The sequence below is a fragment of the Eschrichtius robustus genome, chromosome 19, assembly GCF_028021215.1.
Source record: "Eschrichtius robustus isolate mEscRob2 chromosome 19, mEscRob2.pri, whole genome shotgun sequence".
NCBI lineage: Eukaryota > Metazoa > Chordata > Mammalia > Artiodactyla > Eschrichtiidae > Eschrichtius > Eschrichtius robustus.
The window spans coordinates 8,248,585-8,268,696 of NC_090842.1; the positions used below are offsets into that span (position 1 = coordinate 8,248,585).

General features: G+C 45.8%; 1 protein-coding gene across 1 annotated transcript in view; it reads left to right on the forward strand.

The window, feature by feature from the left end:
* CDYL2 (chromodomain Y like 2) overlaps window positions 1-20,112 on the forward strand; it is a 180,576-nt gene that overhangs the window by 143,452 nt on the left and 17,012 nt on the right. Inside the window, exon 3 of the mRNA XM_068528808.1 lies at window positions 13,521-13,738. Coding sequence (XP_068384909.1) covers window positions 13,521-13,738 — 218 coding nt within the window. The remainder of the gene's footprint in view (window positions 1-13,520; window positions 13,739-20,112) is intronic.

The window sequence follows — 20,112 nt, forward strand, 5'->3', positions numbered from 1 at the left end:
GCCAGCTGCAAAGCCGAGTGTGCTGAGCGCTCGGGAAGAGCCCAGACAGACCACCATCGGGGCCCCCGGGGGTGGCTATTCTTGGGGAAGAAAGGTCAGCTGCCTGGAAGAGAAGCATTTCAGGTGGCCCCGAGGATTCCAGGTGTGAAGATGGACGGAAGCAGCATTCTGGACCAAGGGGCAGCTGAAGATGGCCCAGAAGCAGGAAACTTCACATCATCCTGGAAATGAGGGTGTTTAAGGGGTAGGAGTGGGAGATGAGCTTCGAAAATAGGGTGAGGCCAGAAGGTAGAGTTTGTGAGCAGAGGAGTGACAAAAACAGATGAGAAAGTGACTTTTCGGTGGGGTCGCTTTCTGCTTTGGAGACCCTAGGGAGTCTTTTGCCGGGTGCCAGCATTCTGGTCTAATACTGCTTTGAGCATCGGCGTGGCCTTGGGTGGGGTTTAACCCAGGAGCTGTGATTTCACCTGTAGAAAAGTTTCTTTTTAATCAGGTTATTTTACATTTTGAATTCAGGCTCTGCTGTTTAAAACGTTTAGACAAGTGACAATAGACATCGTCAGATGTATGACCATCATCACTCCTGACAGTTTGAAGTGATTCGGGAGCCTAAGCTTTCTTGAAATTCCTAGTGTATAGATTTTATAGGGCATGATTATAACATGCCAGATGGTGACTGACATGGCTAAGGAAGATTTTCTTTTAATTTGGCTAATTTATTTTTTAATACAATTTTAAAGATTACAGTCCATTTATAGTTATTACAAAATATTGGCTGTATCCCCCATGTTGTACAGTACATCTCTGAGCCTGATTACACCCAATAGTTTGTGCCTCCCACTTTCCAACACCTATACTGCCGCTTCCCCACCCCTGGTAACCACTAGTTTGTTCTTTAGGTCTGAGTCTGCTTTTTTGGTAATATTCACTAGTTTGTTGTATTTTTTCAGATCCCACATATGAGTGATATACAGTATTTGTCTTTCTCTGACTTATTTCACTTAGCATAATGCCTTAAAGAAGATTTTTTTTTTAATGTACCTGTAAATTCAAGCCTTGCTGTTGAATTCAGCTCTGAGATCAGGGATTCTGTCCATGGTGACAGTTAGGGGCTGGGACATTGACCAGCTGTGAAGTGACTGGTGCAGGTACTGAGTGTATGTTGGGCTCTTTGAACTCGTGATTGGAGGGTGTTTTTAACTTCAGCACTGCCCCCGGGCCACCCACCCACCTCTAGAGATCTGACCCCCAGCCCCGCTTCTGCGGAAAGGCGCTGCCGTCCCCACCTGCGGCGTCTGTTGGCGGCATCTCGTGCCTTCTGACGGGCAGAGACAAGAAGGCCCCGGCGTGGTAACGCTGCACTCTCATACTTCCCCTCCCAGTGCACCCTCAGACTGGTCCACGCTTTAGGGATCTCCGGTGAGTCAACCACAGACCAGGAAATGGTTCTCAAGCGCAAAAACTATCACTTTCTCTTCTAAGAACTGCAGCTGGAAAACCCTAACCCCGCAGTCAACAAAGGACGGTTTCCGTCAACTGCGGAACTGATGAGTCTTCTCTCTTGTTTCTTTTAAGCCTCCCCTCTGCCCAACCGTCTCCCCAGCTTGCAAAGGTGCTCCAGTGTGAAGTGCCCTCTGGGGACTCCCAGCCCTCCCTTATCTCTGTGAATCGTGTCTGCTTCCCGAGATGGTGATCGTGACTGGGATGCTGGGGGAAAAGGACCAGAAGGGAGGTGCCTAACATTCGCACCTTTTTGTGGGGACAGCAGCAGATCCATCACAGTTTCCTTATCCTGCTCTCCAGCCTCTCGCTCTCACTCTCCCAGTTTTGGTTAGGAGATATAAACTTCTCTAGGTCCTCTGTTATGTGTTTAGCACTTGCTCCTTTGTCCACCCATTCATTTATGCAGCAGTGATTGAGCCACTTCTGTGTGCTGGGTTGCACTGAGTCTAAAGATACAGGAATGGCTAACATGGCTCTTACCTTTAAGAATCTGTGTGCAGGTGAAGAGGGAGCCAGATGTGCCAGAAAAGGTATGTCAGGATTTGCAAGGTATGCAAGGTAATTATCCTGCAGCGTGATTACCTGCACTGTCCAGTATGGCAGCTACCAGCCACATGTGGTTAAAGTTAGAATTCAGTGCATTAAAATTAGATACAAGTTTTTAAGTTTCAATAGCCATATGTGGTTGTTGGTTACTCTGTTGACCAGTGCAGATATCAAACATTTCCAGCATTGTAGGGGGTTCTCTAGGAGAGCGCTGAATCAGACTGTAAGTTCTTAAGCGCAGGATCCATCGCTCTGCCCATCAGTGTATCCCAGGAGCCAGGTTTGTCCTAGACACTCATGAACTGCATGCTGAATGGATGGAGGGAGGGGCAGTAAAGGCTGTAAAAAAAAAAAAAAAAAAAGGATGTACCAGCAGCCACTAGAAGAGGGATGAGCTTCTCTGGAAGAATTCCTAAGCAGGTCACAGCAGAGCTGCGTTGAGAAGGACGAGGAGACCATTACCAGGTGGGCAAGGGAGGAAGTGCATTCCGGGAGAGAGTGACTCTGGTCTTGAGATGTCTTCCTTCTGTGTCCTGATGGCTCACACCCCAAAAAAGTGTTACTATATTCTTCGCAAGGGAAGGAAACTTCATAGCGCTCACACCGTGTTCTCTGCCTGGGCATCTTTGAGAGGTGAGGTCTTGCCTGCCTGTTGTGAAGCAGAAGGGCCAGGTGTGATGTAAGTACGAGTTAGTCATCTAGGTGTGAGAGCAACCTGATTTCAGGAAACAAACGTTCCTATGTGTGCGACTAATACCAAGATTTGGAAGTGTGACCAAGAGGCTGAGAAATGAACATGGAACGTGTTTCAGAATCAGGAGTGTTAAATACGAGGTCGCCATGTGGTGTGAGGAGGCTGCTGCAGGTAGTTTCCTTTGTTTGTTTTCTGCTCATTCATTCGCTTGATGGATGCTGCGTTGAGTAGTGCTGCCTTCCAGGCACTGTGCTCAGTCCTGCAGACACAGAGTGAGTGACTCTCAGATTTGTCCCCGAAGAGCCCGCCGTTAGGTGGAGACATCAGGCAGGTACAGAGATGATGATGATGATGCAGTAAAACGAGCTCGGCTTGGTAACAGTTCCGTGTGACACTGGAGCCAGGTGTAGCACCCAGATTTTCCTTCCTGCTTTGTTCGGTGAGCTCTTGGGAAGAAAAGCAGAATATCCCTCAGAGCCAGCGCCAGCGGGAGGGCCCGAGACCAGTGTTAGGTTTCTGAGTCTTGTTGCTTGAGTCAAGCATCACTTTTGAAGTCAAGATTCTTAGAGTTTGAACCCTATTCTGACCCTTCCTAGTGGCATGACCTTCGGTTTTGCTTTTCTCACCTCTAAAATGTGGCTGAAACGATGTCTTATAGGGTTCTTCTTAGGATTGGACGACGCAAGCATAGCTTAGCTATGTGAATCACATAATAAGCACTCAGCAAAATAAGATTGTTGCATTACGGTGAGGAATCGAGAGAAAGGACTTTGAGGATAATGCTGTACCGACCTTGGAAGTAGCCATCGCGGATTGTTCCGGGCAGGTGTAGATGGCTCCGAGCCCAGTTGCCCACGACAATCAAAGAGCTGCCCAAGATCCTAAATAAGACTAAGTGTGAAAGCAGCCCAGATGACGCACCCACCCCTGGGGATAGCACCCTTTGATGTCCTGTCTGAACTTCTCCTTCCTTCCTCGATGTCCAGAGGAAGCTTGGTGCTCTTCGGTGCTGGGGTTTGACATGTTCCTGCTGGAGAACGTAGGCACGGACGCTGAGCCCTGCCTGGAGTGGCTAATGCTGCGTGCAGTGGTGTCCTGTGGTCTGTCCCTCGTCTGTCCAGTCCTCTGTGGCCTCCCAAAGACCTTTACCCTCTGTCCTCCCAGAAAGCTCACCCCTCATCCCGGGACAGCTTCTGTTTTTCTTTGTGTATCTTACAAACTGCAGTGCATTTTCTGACACACCTCTTCCTGCCTCACAGTGACAACTGTGCACCATTTCTTGACACTTTTTGAGTATTTCCACCATTTCTCAGTTGATTGGGCAGGTTTCCTTCTCCCGCTAGCTGAGTTGAGATGCCTTTTTCAGTCTTCCAAGAGTCTCTCCTTAGGGAATCTTCCACACACCTGGATTTTTTATTCTTTTCTCCAATCTGATCATCTCTATCTTTTAATATAGGAGACTGACCTGCTCACAAATTAATGTGATTATTAACATATTTGGATTTTTTTCTATTCTATTTTGCATTTTAATATTATCATTCTGTTTCTCTGCTCGCTCTCCCGTCCCCAGCCCCTACCCTTTTCATACTTTTAAAGTGAATTGGTACATTTTATATGTTCCGTCTCCCTGAGCTGACTTGGAAGCTAACCATAGATTGTATTTGTATTCTTAAATTTTAGCATACGTACTCAACTATGAATTTTTTCTAATAGATGTGATATCCTCCTATTGCTATAACAAGAAGGACCCTACTTGGTTTTAACTTCTCAATGAGCCTCTTGTTTTTGTTTTGTCCACTCAGTGTTGTTAAACACCAAAAACTATTTTTATTATTTTTGCAGCCAGGAATTACATTTACTAAATTAAAAATAATCAACTGTATTTCTTTTATCTCTTGTCTTCCTATGAATTAACTTTTGGATTTGCTGAAGTTTCTCTTTATAATTCTTTTAGAGTCTGTGGTAGATAAACTCTTTTAGTTTTGAGGTATCTGAAAATACCCATTTCTTGGTCCTTTAAATGTGGTTTTAGCTGGGTATAAAATTCTTGGTTGATAGTTATTTTCTCTCAGCATTTTGATGATAGTTCATTTTTTTCAGGCCTCTGTCCCTGCTTGTAAATAATAAGTTGAAAATAATTTCAAACTTACAGCAAACATTGTAATCCTTTTTGGATTTACCAATTTTTAACATTTTGCCACGTCTGCTCTCTCTTTCTCTGTACGTGTTTGTGTGTTTCTGTACATGTATATGTAGATATATAGACTCACACATATGTACACACTTAGAACTTATATACAAATGATTATACAGATTATATACAAATTATTATTCTTTTTCTGAACCATTTGAGTGTAGATTGCATACATCATGCCTCTTTACCCAGTAATATTTTTTGTGGTTTGTTTTATGTTTGTTTGTTTTTATTGAAGTATAGTTGATTTACAATGTTGTGTTAGTTTCAGGCGTACAGCAAAGTGCTTCAGTTTTTCTTATATATATGTGTGTGTATACACACACACACACACACGTATATATATACATATATATATTGTTTTTCAGATTCTTTTCCATTATAGGTTATTACAAGATATTGAATATAGTTCCCTGTGCTAAACTCCTAATTTATCCCTCCCTCCCTCCCCAGTGATATTTAGTATAGGTATTTCTAAGAAAAAGGATATTCTCAAGTCAACACAGTACAGTTATGAAATTCAAGAAATTTAACATTGATAGAATCCTTTTATCTAATCTTTGGTTCTTATTCCATTTTTTCCTATTATCCCAGTAATGTTCTTTAGAATATTTTTTCCTCCAATATAGAATCCAGGCCAGAATCCCATGATGACTTTAGTTGTCATGTCTCTTTAGTTCCCTTTAATCTGGAGCAGTTCCTTGGTCTTCCATTGTCTTCAGTAACACTGGCATTTTTGAAGAATACCATCCAGTTATTTTACAGAGTGTTCTTCATTTTGAGTCTGTCTGATGTTTCCTTAAGACTAGATTCAAGTTATTCATCTCCACTGAAATACTTGATATGATATTATTTCCTCTGTCTTACCTATCTATCTCTTTCCTTCTTTCCTTCTTCCCTTCCTTCCTTCCTCCCTCCCTCCCTCCCTCTCATCTATCTATCTATCATCATCTCTGTCTATCTATTATAAGTTCAAACTTGAAGATTATTATTTTATGCAATGGTTTATAATCCATTTCTTCCTCTTATTTACTTTTATGTTCAAATTGTCCTAGATTTGGCCAATGGGAACCCCTCCAAGCTGCCTCATATGTCCTTTTGACATGGCTGGTTATTTTTTTGGTCACTTCCTTACTTCCAGGTACAATAAGACTTTCCAGCCCACTTTGTACCTTGCCTGTCCCAGCCCTGGAAGCAGCCATTTCTCTGGGAAGTCCTGGATTATTTTAGTGGGGATGGTATTTAGAAGCCAACATCTGGAGTCTAAGTGTGCTCATTGCTATAAGATCTTCATTTTTTCTAAGCCCTTTCAGCTAGTGGAGCTAGGAAATAGATATAATTTTAAAAGCCGTGAGTTCATACCGATACCTCCAATTTCATTCTAATCCCACTGAGTTCTTCCTTGCCTTCCCACATTCCATATTTGTGTGTCCCTTCTTCCACAGAGAGAACCGTGTTTCTCCATAACATCACAGAATTACTCATTTGCTCACCCTATAATTCTCATAAAATAATTTTAGAATTGCTCCACCCTTACCCTTACGAAAAGCAAACCCACTAAGAAGAATTCAGGATTTGTTTGAGGGTATATCAGTCATTATATTGAGTCCAAAAGTTATTTGTATTGATCGTCCTCCCCCTTGAATAAATAAGTACTACATGATCCATGGTTGGTTGCAATCCATGGATGCAGAACTGTGGACACAGAGGACCAACTGTAAAGTTATATGCAGATTTTCTACTGCATGAGGTTGGTGCCCCTAACCCCTGCGTTGTTCAAGGGTCAGCTATACTCAGAGAAGTGTAGAAGAGAACTATACTCCTTCCCCATCCCTTCTGCTCTATTCTGTCAACCACTGTGGGTATCCAGTTTCATTGTTTTCTGACTTATTCTTCCTCTGTTTCTTTTTGCAAAAATAAACAGATTTATCTATTTTCCCTTCTTTCTTATACTAAAGGTAAAATACTTTTATACCTTGCCTCTCTTTACTTGAAGATATGTTTTGGAAATCACTCGTTAATTCATAGAAATAGTTTTCATTCTTTTTACAGCTGCATAGTATTCCATTGTGTGGATACACCATAGTTTACATCCCTAATCTATGCTTGGAAGTTTAGGTAGTTCCGATATTTTGCAATTGTGAATAATGCTGTAAGGAATAATATATATAATAATAATAATAGTAATAATAGTAATAAATATATATATATTTTTGGTATATTTTTATGTTATGTTTCCAGAAGTGGGATTGCTATGTTGAGAGTACATGCATGAACAGTTTTCTCACATGTTGCCAAATTCCCTTCCATAGTAGTTGTACCATTTTGCATTCCACCCACAATTAAGAGAATGCCCAACTCCCCACATCCTCTCTAGAAGAGTATAGTGTCAAGATTCTGAACTTTTGCCAAGTGAATGGGTAAGAAATGGTATCTCAGTGTAGTTTTAACTTTCATTTCTTTTATTACGAGTTTTAGTTTGCATTATTCTTTTGAGTGAAGATGAAATCTTTTTTTACGTTTAAGGGCTATTTTTATGTAGTATTTGTGGATTATCTGTCCATGTCTTCTGTCCGTTTTTTTCCTGGAGGAATTTTGGTCTGTGTGTCCTCACTGTTTAAAATTTCTTTACAATTTGAGGATCTTTTATCTGTGATATGCAAATTTTTTCCTGTTTGTCATTTGCTTTTTAATTAGTTCTTTACCTTACCCCTGTGCTCTTTTCCTTTCTGTCTGCTTTTGTCTGAGAATTTCGTGTTTATTTTAAATGACTCTTTTTCTCACATCTATCACTTTTAGCATTCTAAACATTCCTATTCTAAAGTCCTTGTCAGATTGTCTCATAATATTCAATTTATCTGATTTGGATTCATTCATGTCACCAGTATTGATTTTATTGGCTAGAATTCTGAGCATTAGATATCTTCCTATTTCAGAATTTTGGTGTACAGGCTCATTTCAAGAGGGAAGTTGGTTTTTGTCTTTCTTTGCTTCCTGTCTCTCCCTCCACCTGGCGCAGAGCTCCCAATAAAGCCTTGGCCGTGGACAGCACGTGGTTTTGTCACTGTTGTTCTGCCTTCGTGGGAGGGCATCACGCCATCGCCTGGCTTCCATCCCCTGGATCCCTCCGCCCATCTCTAGTGGGAGGCTTGGTTTCTGCTGCCCCCTGGGTCCCCTTCCCGCCCAGCACCCCTGGCCCCACCCCTACGTCGAGCTTTGTGCTGATGCTCTGCCTCACACACACGGAGATGGTTGTTTGTGAGCCCAGTGTTGTCTCTGTCACCTCTGCACGTCTGGAGCAGAGGGGCTGCGTCAGAGCATGATTTTATGGAGCCTTCCTAATGGGAAATACTCCTTTGTACTCTGAAGGAAGGAATGTGAGAAGGCTGGAAGGGAGTGGAAGGAAGGAAACTAGCCTGATTCGGGGAGTGGGGGGGCAGGTCCTTTGCCCAGAAGCACAGCATGTGTCCCTGCACTTCGCAATCATCCACGTGCGGGAAGTGGGAGCACAGAGGAGGGATAGTGACCTCCAGCCTCGCAGCCCTGAGAGGACGGGGTGTGGGGCTTTGAACGTCGTCCACCACTGGGTTTTCACTCTGGCCTTCGGGCTCACCAGGGTGTTCGCCCATCTCTCCTGGGTCTGTTCCCCGGGCTTGGAGGGAGCGTGTGGGGCTGGGAGTGCGAGCGGCGGCGCTACAAGGACTCACCAGCTAATTCCTCATTTTTGGAATGACTTGGCATCCTTTAGCTAACATTTCTGCAGCGCCTGGAATGAGCCAGGCACTTGCTAATCCCATATCGGTTCCTTAGTTAAATTAGCTCCGAACAACCCTGAAAAGCAGGTACCACTAACCCCATCTTATGACAAAGGAGACGACACTCAAGGGCTCGTGTGGCTTCTAGCTTCTCCTGATGAGCAAACACAGGGCTGGGATTCCCGTGCTGTCTGGCTGCAAAGCCCCAAACTTCTATGCTTCCGGCATGTTCTATTTCCCATGGCGCCTTCCCCGCCAGCCTGCCCCCATCTCTCCAGAGGCATGGTGCCCCAGAAGGGGAGCGGGCTTGAGAGCACCTCCGTGTGAGGTCAGAGTTAGGTCCAGAAAGGTAACTTAACGCAGCTGTACGTGAGTGAATCCGGGCCCTCACGGAGGCTTCCTTCCTTCCCTGGCCCAGAGATGGTGCATCTTCCAAGTCACCGTTGGAGATGTGAGCCATGTGTCCTAATAGAGAATAAACAGGTCTGTTTTCCTCACATAGTTTTATGGATTGTTTGGTCAGATGGTCCCTTAGGGGCTGCTTCCCCTTAAGCTTTAACAGAAAGACCATGGGCTCCTTCACAGAGAACCCCCCCCATCCAGTATTTTTTATCATGTCACCCTATCTTTTCCCATCTGTCATTATTTTAACTATTAGTCTACTTGTTTACTTTCCATCTCCCACGCCTGAAGCAAGCTCTGGGACGGCATGGACCTTATTTCTCTGATTTTTGTTTCATCTCCAACATCTAGTTTTATAGCTGGCCCATAGGAGGTGATAACTAATTAGATTTTTTAAAATTTATTTATTTTTATTTTTGGCTGCATTGGGTCTTCGTTGCTGGGCTTTCTCTAGTTGCGGTGTGCAGGGGTTGCTCCTCGTTGCGGTGCACAGGCTTCTCATTGCGGTGGCTTCTCCTGTTGCGGAGCACGGGCTCTAGGTGCACGGGCTCAGTAGTTGTGGCACGCGGGCTCAGTAGTTGTGGCTCGTGGGCTCAGTAGTTGTGGCTCACGGGCTCTAGAGCGCAGGCTCAGTAGTTGTGGCGCACGGGCTTAGTTGCTCCGCGGCATGTGGGATCTTCCTGGACCAGGGCTCGAACCCGTGTCCCCTGCATTGGCAGGTGGATTCTTAACCACTGCGCCACCAGGGAAGCCCCTAATTAGATTTTGAATTACTGAAGAAAAGGAGAGGCAGCTGCCTCTAATCCTGGCTCTGCCACTTAAAACCTTCACGGCTCCCAGCAAGTGACTCACTTCTCCTTATCTGCAAAGTGGACTAAGAATGACAGTTTTGTAGGACTGTTGAGGAATTTAGAGGCAGCGTACAGAGCTGCTCAGAAAAGGTAACCCTCAGGTCCTCCTCCTTAATATCATTGTAAAGCAGCACCTTGACTTGGTTGTGGGGCAGGAGTTTAGTCGGACCTCTCCCAGCCCCGGGAAGCACTGATCTTCCCAAGCCCCGAGCTTCTGACTTCTCACGGGCAAGAGCTGGTGGCCGCTGAGAGCAGCTCCCGTGATGCGCTGACCTCTGCCAGCAGGTCCCCAGCACGGATCTGCCAGCTCTAATTAGGAAGCTTCTGCGGAGCTGGAGGTTTGGAGGTTGACCCTGAAGAAACAGCTCCCTTTACACAAGGCTTTTAATTAAATGCTCGCGTTTACTTTCCGGAGTTCATTGAATCATTTACCCACATCACGGTGTTTGACGAAGGCCAGTTGCTGTGGGTGATGGAAAAGTACAAAATGAGGAGGCTTCTTGGAGGCTGTCAGGTGACACAGGCACTGCTGCTTCTGTGCCCCTTTGGGACTGGGCGCTCGTCTGGGTGGGGACGGGGTATGCGGGGAAAGGGTCCAGGGAAGCACTTCCTGGTCCCTGCCTTTGACTTGGTTCTTGAGATTCCAAGAGCCCCCCATGCTAACTGAGAATCTGAGTTCACCTTGACGTTATCCAGACCCTGGTTCTCAAAGCCTGGTCACTGGAGCAGGGGCAGCAGCTTGGGGTGGGCCCAGCAGGCTGGTTTAACGGTTCTCCAGGTGACCCGGATCCCTGCTCAAGTGTAAGAACAACTGGGGACTTCCCTGGTGGTCCAGTGCGTAAGACTCTGCACTCCCAATGCAGGGGGCCTGGGGTTGATCCCTGGTCAGGGAACTAGGTCCCGCATGCATGCTGCAACTAAGAGTTTGCATGACGCAACTAAGAAGTCCGCATGCTGCAACTAAAAGATCCCACATGCTGCAACTAAGACTTGGCACAGCCAAAATAGATAGATAGATAGATAGATAGATAGGTGTGTTTCAAAGATGTTCATGATCTTTAAAAAAAAAAAAAGTGTAAGAACCACTGGTCCAGGGTCTCAAACCTGCCTATATGTCAGAATTGCCTGGGAAGTGGTTTTCTTGGGGTTTTTTTGTTTTGTTTTTTAAAGTTAACTTAATTTTAAAATGTACTCTTTAAAATAAACTTCACTTTTTTGGATTTCCAGAAAATTTGGAAAGATAATAGAGTTCATGTATACCCCATACTCAGTCTCTCCTAGTATTATGATCATCTTCACTAGTATGGTACATCTGTTGCAGCTGATGACCTGCTATTGATGCATCGTTATCAACTAAAGTCCATACCTTATCCTAACGTCTGTTCCAAGATCCTGATCCCACATCACATTTAGTCGTCATGTCTCCTTAGGATCCTCTGCACTGTGACAGTTTCTCAGACTTTCCTGGTTTTTAATGACCTTCACAGTTTTGAAGTATACTGATTAGGTATTTGTAGAACTCTTCTCCATTGGGATTTGTCTGACCTTTTTTGCATGATTAGACTGGGGTTGTAGGTTTCTGAGAGGAAGACCCCAGAGGTCCAGCGCCCTTCTCCTCACATCGTATCAGGGGTGCACACCATGCCATGACTTATCCCTGTTGGTGTTGGTCTTGATCACGTGGCCAACAAGGCTTTGACTTCTCCATCTGCCGCAGTCAGGTTTCTTCACTGTTACTCTCTCCCCTGAGCCCCCCAACTTTGCACACCGTTTGGAAGGAAGTCACTTTGTGCAGCCCGCCCTTAAAGAAGTTATGTTCTACCCCCTTGAGAGCAGAGCATCTACATAAACTGTTTGGAATTCTTCTCCATGGGAGATTTGGCTCTTGTCTCCCATTCATTCAATCTCATTGAATTATATCGGTATGGGCTAATGGATATTTATTTTGTACTTTCAATTATAATGCAATACATACGACTTTATGTCGTTGCTCAAATTCTGCCGCCTTTGGCCATGGGGAGCTCTTTCAGTTGGCTCCTGTGTCCTTTTGACATACCCCCATCGTTGTGATGGTTGTTGTTGTTATTTATTTATTTATTTATTTATTTATTATTATTTTTTTAGTACTTCCTTCCTTTCAGCCTCTGCAAGCTTATCTTGCATGTTTCTTGCCCCAGTCCTGGATTCAGCCATTTCTCCAGAGAGCCCTGGTTCCTTTTATTGAGAATGAAACCAAGCTCTGGGCCCCAGGTGTGCTCACTGCTATTGGGATGTCAGACTCTGGGCCCTCTCAGCTGACAGAGCAAGGAAATACACATGTATATACTAACCTGTTTGTACACGCTTATCTGTAAATATTTCTGAATGTAACCATCTGTATCTGTATTGGGTTCATACTGAGGTCTTCAATGCTCATCCATTACCACGTTGCTCGTTCTAGCCCCCTCCCCTTGCTTCTCTGTAAACTGCCACTCCAACACTGAGAAACCTTCTTCTTCCCATCTGCCATCCATTTATGTAATTGTTCAACTCCAGCATTCATGTATAATGTCAGAATTGTTAACTCGTACTTACCTCCATGAGATCAACTTTATCAGCTGGAGTACACTGCTTCTGTGCAGGTTATTTTGCCTTTAATTTTACAGACTCCACTCATTCCTAAAGTTACTTAGGTTAGCGCTTCCCCCCCCCCCTGCCATCCCTCTTCAGGGAGGTGGTTTCATACAATTGTCATACAGTTAGATTCTTTTATCACATTCTGCATTCCATCCTTGGATTCCCCCCATCTCTTAATTTTTAAAAAAAAATTTTGCATACTTTAAGGTTCACTGTCTATGCTGTAGTTCTTCAGGTTTCGACAAATGCTTTATGTCTCATATTCACCATCATAGTATCATATAGAGTAGTTTCACTGCCCTCAAAAAATCCCCTACGCTTCACCAATTCCACCCTCCTCTTATTCCACCTGAACCCCTGGCAACCACTGATCTTTTTACTGTTTCTGTACTTTTGCCTTTTCTAGAATGTCACATAATTGGAATCATGTAATGTGTAGCCTTTTCAGAGTGGCTTCTTAGTAATACGCATTTCAGATTCATTCATGTATTTTTATGGCTTGATAATGAATTTCTTTTTATGCCAAATATTCTATTGTGTGAATGAACCAGAGTTTGTTTATCCATTCACCTAGTAAAGGGCATATTGGTTGCTTCTGATTTTTGGTTATTATGAGTAAAGCTGCAGTCTTTTGGTTTTGTTTGTTTGTTTTGTTTCGTGGCCATTGTCGGGTTCCCCGTTGCTGAAGGCACCCAAGCAGAAGCTGGGTGCTCACGGGTGGATGTGTGGGAGAGGGAATCAAGGATTGCATGGGGTCATTCACAGAGAGCCCTGTCTGTGCTCTTCCAAGTTTGGAGATGTAGCCGTTAAGCCCCAGGCCCTTCACCACCCAGGACAGAGCTGCGCACGGGTCCCGGCCACATCGGACCCTTTCCGTGAAAATCTGAGCGTTCTCTGATGACACTCCTGTGTGACTGTTCCCCAGTCAGTTTCTCACTTTGCTCCTCTGATTTTGGAAGGCTCTGCTCTGACCAACGGGGGACTAAACCTGCACAGCCCGGTGAAGAGGAAGCTGGAAGCGGAGAAGGACTACGTCTTTGACAAGAGGCTCAGGTACAGCGTCCGCCAGAACGAAAGCAACTGTCGCTTTCGGGACATTGTCGTGCGGAAGGAAGAGGGCTTCACGCACATCCTGCTGTCCAGCCAGACCTCGGACAACAACGCGCTGACCCCTGAGGTGAGGGGGCAGGATGGGGGGGGTGTCACTCTGAGGCAGTCACGGTAGGGCGCTGGCTGTCTCTCTGTGCCCTCAGGAGCTGATGGAGACAGCCGACACTCGTGCAGACTTGACCGCGGGACCCAATTTGCTAATCACCTTACATACGTTATCCGTCTGATCTTTATGACCAGTAACCATATTATCCCATTTTGAAGATGAAGACCCCGGTAAACGGAGAGATTCAATAAACTGATTGTGGTCACAGAATTAGTCAGTATTAGCCCCAGAAACCAAGCATCGTATCTTGGGCTTTTCCAGTGAAACTGCATTATAATCAGCATGTCAAATTTCTTTGCTTTAGATGGCATTATATTCACTCAGCTCGCTTATAGTTTTTTTTAATGGAGATGTAATTCACATACCATAAATTTTACCCTTTTAAAATGTACTGTTCGGTGGTGTTTAGTATATTCACCAGGTTGTGCAGCCATCGGCACTCATTCCAGGACATTTCCATCACCCCCGAAGGAAACCCTGTGCCCATTAACAGTCACCCCGTTCTCCCCCCGCCCAAGTCCCCGGCAACCACTAATCTCCTTTCTGTCTCTATGGATTTGCCTATTCTGGACATTTCGTATTCGTGGAATCCTACAGTACATGGTCTTCCATGACTGGCTTCTTTCACTCAGCACAGTGTTTCGGGGGTTTCTCCATGTGGTGGCATGATCAGTGCTTCATTCCTCTTCCATGTGTGGATAGGCCACATTTTGTCTATTAGTTCTCCAGTTGAGGGACATTTGGATTGTCTCCACTTTGGGCTATCATGAAAAATAACGTTATGGACGTTTGTATATATGTTTTTGTGTGAACATATGTTTTCAGTTTTCTTGGATATATTCCTAATTATGGAATTGCTGGGTCATGTAGTAACTCCATATTTGACTTTTTGAGGAACTGCCAAACTATTTTCCCCAGCGGCTGGACCATTTTACATCCCCACCAGTGGTATGTGAAGGTCCCAATTTCTCCACATCTTTGTCAGCACTTATTATTATCTGTCTTTTCTATTATAGCCGTTTTAGTGGGAGTGAGGTGCTGTCTCATTGTGGTTCTGATTTGCATTTTCCTAGTGACTGATGATGTTGGGCATCTTCTCAGGTGCCTGTTGGCCATTTGTCTACCTTCTTTGGAGAGATGTCTATTCAAATCCTTTGCCTAGTTTTAAAAATGGGATTTTTTTTTCTTTTTATTGTTGAGTTTTGAGTGTTCTCTGTAAGTTCTGGATACTAGACCCTTATCAGAGCTATGATACTTCCATTCTATGGCTTGTCTTTTTCCTTTCTAGATAGCAGTCTTTGATATACAATTTTTAAAATTTTGGTGAAGTCCAATTTACCTTTTTCCTCTATTACTTTTTAAAATGCTAATCCTACTTATGTCTTAGATGAATAGAACAGGGAAACAGGGAATACTTAATGCAGTTAGGTAGACAACACCATTCAGAATATGGGATACTTAGTAGGGAGCAATGAAGAGATTGTTAATGGTGCAAATGTGGGAAAACATGCATCTAAGCAGTCTTCTCCAACTGGACCGACCTGGGCAGGGCGTAGAATGATCAATGACAAAAATGACTATGGTGTGGCTAGTAGTGGCTCTTCAGGCTTTATATTTGCTATTTATCCCATTTCATCCCACCAGTACCCTTCTGATGCAGGATTATTATGATCCACCTCTTACAGAGGAGACAATGTAGGCCTAGAGAACTGAACAGGCCTGGGGTCACAGAGCTTCAGGAGGGCAGGGCCCTTACCACTTTCACCCGTCCTTTTGTCCTGGCCCTCAGCCCAGTGCCTGGCCCATTGAAGACAGTTCAGCGCAAACCCCCTTGTCCTGTCCCTTGACATCCCGCACTCCAGTGTCCACCGTAGCAGTGCAGACCTGGAGGGTGAACCACAGGGGTGTGTTTTCTTTTAGGTGGGACACAGTCAAGGAGCGGCCGCCCAGCCAGATGGAGACGGCTAAGGTGGCCTGGCACTGCCCAGCATGTCCAGTGCACTCAGGGTGGCCCCTGAAGTGGGTGGAGTGGGAGGTGCTGTGTCCTTGAACCTGCAATCACGTGTCTTGTCATTATGATTTACATAGACTGTGGCTCTTTTTCGGGATTGTGGGGTGACAGTCAGGAATGCTTGTCAACCTGTGAGGGAAGAGAGCGGCTAAAGCTGGTGGAGTTAGGGGGGCTGCTGGTTGCTCATTGCCCCTCTTCTAAGCATGGTGTTTTGGGGGTCTCTCCCCCCTCCACCTTCAGCAGAACCACCTCAGGGTTCTCTGCTGTGTAGACCTCTGCGTAGGACTCAGAGTCTGGGGTCTGCGGTTTACCCCAAAGACCGCCCTTCACATGTTTATACACCTGGAAGCCTTGTTATTTTAAGCTCATCATGAAACATTCACACGAGACCGATTCTTCTTAGATATTTTTTCTACTTCACTACTTTTAAAAAAAGGGTGCTTGGGACTTCCATGGTGCCACAGTGGTTAAGAATCTGCCTGCCAATGCAGGGGACATGGGTTCGAGCCCTGGTCCAGGAAGATCCCACATGCTGCGCAGCAACTAAGCCTATGTGCCACAACTACTGAGCCTGTGCTCTAGAGCCTGCGAGCCACAGCCAGTGAGCCCGCGTGCCACAACTACTGAAGCTTGCACGCCTAGGGTCCGTGCTTCACAACAAGAGAAGCCACTGCAATGACAAGCCCGCGCACTGCAACGAAGAGTAGCCCCTGCTCGCTGCAACTAGAGAAAAGCCCACGCACAGCAACGAAGACCCAACGCAGCCAAAAATAAATAAATAAATTTATTTAAAAAAAAAAAAAAGCGTGCTTGAGAAGGCACAGTATTTTCCTCTGATAAACCGAATAAATGGGAAGTCTCCCAGTTCATTCTGTCTCTTTGGAGTAGCTCTGTGTACTAACTGTTGCCTTCTCATCACAGAAACGTGTGACATTCAAGTGATTTAAGGTGCCCGGGTTCTCACCTCCCGAGCCGTGGGCTTGGTTAATTAGGGGGTTTACTCCTAATTGGTGTCTGTCAGTAACAGAACAGGAGGAAGACGGAGAAACAGTCATTGATCGGGTGTTTTCAGCTCTCTCAGCAACCAAAGTGGATTGACTCTATGGATAAATTGGCTAACGGGGTAAAGTAGCCCCGAAATGAAGGTCCTGCTGAAATGAGGAGGTGGTGTTAGGGAGGGGTACAGAGGTAGCGGAGGAGCCTAGCGGACAGGGTTTGAATCCTCCTTCCACTAATTTACCTCTTCTCTTACCTTGGGATTACTTTCCTTCTCTGAGCATTCTCATTTACAGAAATTATACAGTATCTTCCCTGTGGGATTAGAGAAAATATCTGCAAAAGAGGCTCTCAGAGTCCCTGGAACCTAGGAGGTAGTCAGCGCGTGTTCCTATCATTGTTAAGATGAAACGGGGGTGATTTAACAGCCACCGGCAGGCCCAGCCCTGCTCGTTCATGGAGGGACCGGAAGGAGGCCTCCTTCACGGTCATAACTGAATTCTTTTTCTAGTTGTATATGTGACATTGGCTGGATCGGCCTCATGGGCAGAAATTCATACATTACTGGGTGTATTAGCTAGATTCTGAGGCTAGCAGCTGTGTTGTAATATTTCTCCTGTCTGGAATACAGCAAAGAGCCAGGAAAATAATGAAAATGCCCCTTAAGGAAAGAGCCAGCAAAATAGATAGTCCAGAGCCTTGGTGATTAAAAGCTCATTCACTTTCCCATTAGGAGAGGACCTCAGGCCCTCACTCTGTTCCTGGTTTTCTTGGTGGCTCCCAGCCTCGGCAGACAGATCACCGCCCTCCACGGGGGCACACCTCACACCCTCTTGATCATATCTGCTATATCCACACCGTCTGCAAGCCAGTGAATTCTTAAATAGCTCTCATATGTTTCCTTCTGTTTCCATCACAACCGTGAGAGTCCACACTACTAGCTATTTTGTCTGCACTATTGTAATAACCTACTAACAAGTCTGCCCACTGTCAACGTTTCCTGCCCTGTCATCCGTTCTTCAGAAGGCAGAGTGATCTTTTGGAAATGCAAATATGATCAAGTCACCCCTGTTACACACACACACACACACACACACACACACACACACTTCAAAGCCATCAATGGCTCCTGATCGTTCTTGATAAGAATCAAAACCCTTAACTAATGTTGCTGGCGAGGCTGGTGCTTCTGACCCTCCAGCCTCATCTCACATCACATGGCTAGCAAGTGCAGAGCATGGGCAGTGAATCTCAAGCACGGATTTGGGACTTCCACTCTTCTCTCCCCCTGCACTCTGGTCACCCTGGCTTTCCTTCATGCTCACACCTGCCCCAGGGCCTTTGTACATGCCTGTCTTTCTGACTAAAGCGGCCTTCCTTCCCTCCTGGCTTAGCTGGGCCTTGCTGTTCCTAAAGATCTCAGCTCAGCCATCGCTTCCACAGGCAAGTCTTCCCTCCCCTCCTGGACCAGGTCATGTCTGTCTCTCATGGCCTCTGCACTCTCGCTTCTGGAACACATCCCAGTTGTCAGTGTATGTGTAGCTGTGTGGTAATTTGTGAAATGTCTGATTGCCTTCATTAGACTCTAAACTTCTTGAGGAGGTAAACACTGTGCCATTCACTCAGTCCAACAAACATTTATTAAATTCTGTTACATGCACAATTTCCTGGTGTTATAGTGCTAAACAGATGAGTAGAATACTATTTTATTGAAGCTCTTTTTTTTTTTTTTGGCTGTGTTGGGTCTTTGCTGCTGTGCACAGGCTTTCTGTAGCTGTGGCGAGCAGGGTCTACTCTTCATTGTGCGTGGGCTTCTCATCGTGGTGGTTTCTCTTGTTGCGGAGCATGGGCTCTAGGTGCACGGGCTTCAGTAGTTGCAGCATGTGGGCTCAGTAGTTGCGGCATGCAGGTTCAGTAGTTGTGGCACATGGACTCAGTAGTTGTGGCACAGGGGCTCAGTAGTTGTAGCTCACAGGCTCTAGAGCACAGGCTCAGTAGCTGTGGCACACGGGCTTAGTTGCTCCGTGGCATGTGGGATCTTCCCGGACCAAGGATCGAACCCGTGTCACCTCAGTTGGCAGGTGGATTCTTAACCACTGAGCCACCAGGGAAGTCCTTATTTAAACTCTTAAGGGATGGTGTTAGTTATATTACCACAATAATAACACATTGCCCTAAACTTAGCATCTTAAAACAACAAGCACAGTCTGTGAGGGTCAAGAGTGCTGGCTTGGCTTAGCTGGGTACTTCTGCCTCAGAGTCTCCCACAAGGCTGCAGTTGAGGTGTTGGCTGGGGCTGCAGTCTCACCTGAAGGCTCGATGGGGGAGGCTCCACTTTCACACTCCTCCAGGTGGCTGCTGGCAGGTCCCAGGTCCTCACTGGCCAGAGATATCAGTTCCTTGTCACTGGCTACTCCCCATGGACTATGGCATAGCCTCTCCATAGGGCTACTCACAGCATGGCAGCCTGCATCCCCTGGACCGGGAGCTCCAAGAAAGAGGTTTAGCAAAAGAGGACGGCCGAGGGAATTCCCAGGTGGTCCAGTGGTTAGGGCTTGGTGCTTTCACTGCCGGGGCTCGGGTTCAACCCTTGGTTGGGGAACTAAGATCCCGCAAGCCTCGCAGTGCAGCCAGAAAAAAAATAAAAAAAGAGGACAGCCAAGACAAGCTGTAGTCATCTTGTATCTTAGTCTCCTCTTGAAAGGGGCATCCCGTCACTTTACCATATTCTCTCGGTTAGAAGTGGCTTACTAGGTCCTGTCTGTACTCGAGGGGAGGGGATTGCACACAGGTGTGAATACCAGCTGCCTTAGAGGCTGCCGGTCACAGGGGTTTAAATCAGGAAGGAGGCAGGATAAAGTAAGGAGGCACACGTTCTACCAGGGAGTTTGTAGAAGTGTCATAGCGGGGATTTAAAGTACTTGGGGTGTCAGGAGAAGGAGGGGGTGGCGTTTTGTCTGGGGTATTTGGGAAGGCCTTCGTGAGGGTGGTCGCAGTTGAGACGGGCCCTGGGTGACTGAGTTCAGCAAGTAAAGATGAAGGAGAGAGAGGGACCCTGGCCTGCTGCCTTTTTATACCCACTTTTAATGGATTTGGTCATCTGCTTCCAACCCGTGGCAGATCAAAAGGTAGAAGTGGCAGGGAAGAGCATGCTTTCTCTAGCAGACACTCACGCAGGAGCAGGTGGTGGCTGGCAAGTGCAGAGCAGGGCAGTGAATCTCCAGAACGGGTCTGGGACTTCCAGATGCACCACGGTCTGGCACATTTTGTAACAGAAATGTGCCCTGGGAGCCTCTGAGGGGACTGCTCCTTTACAGGCTAGCACTTG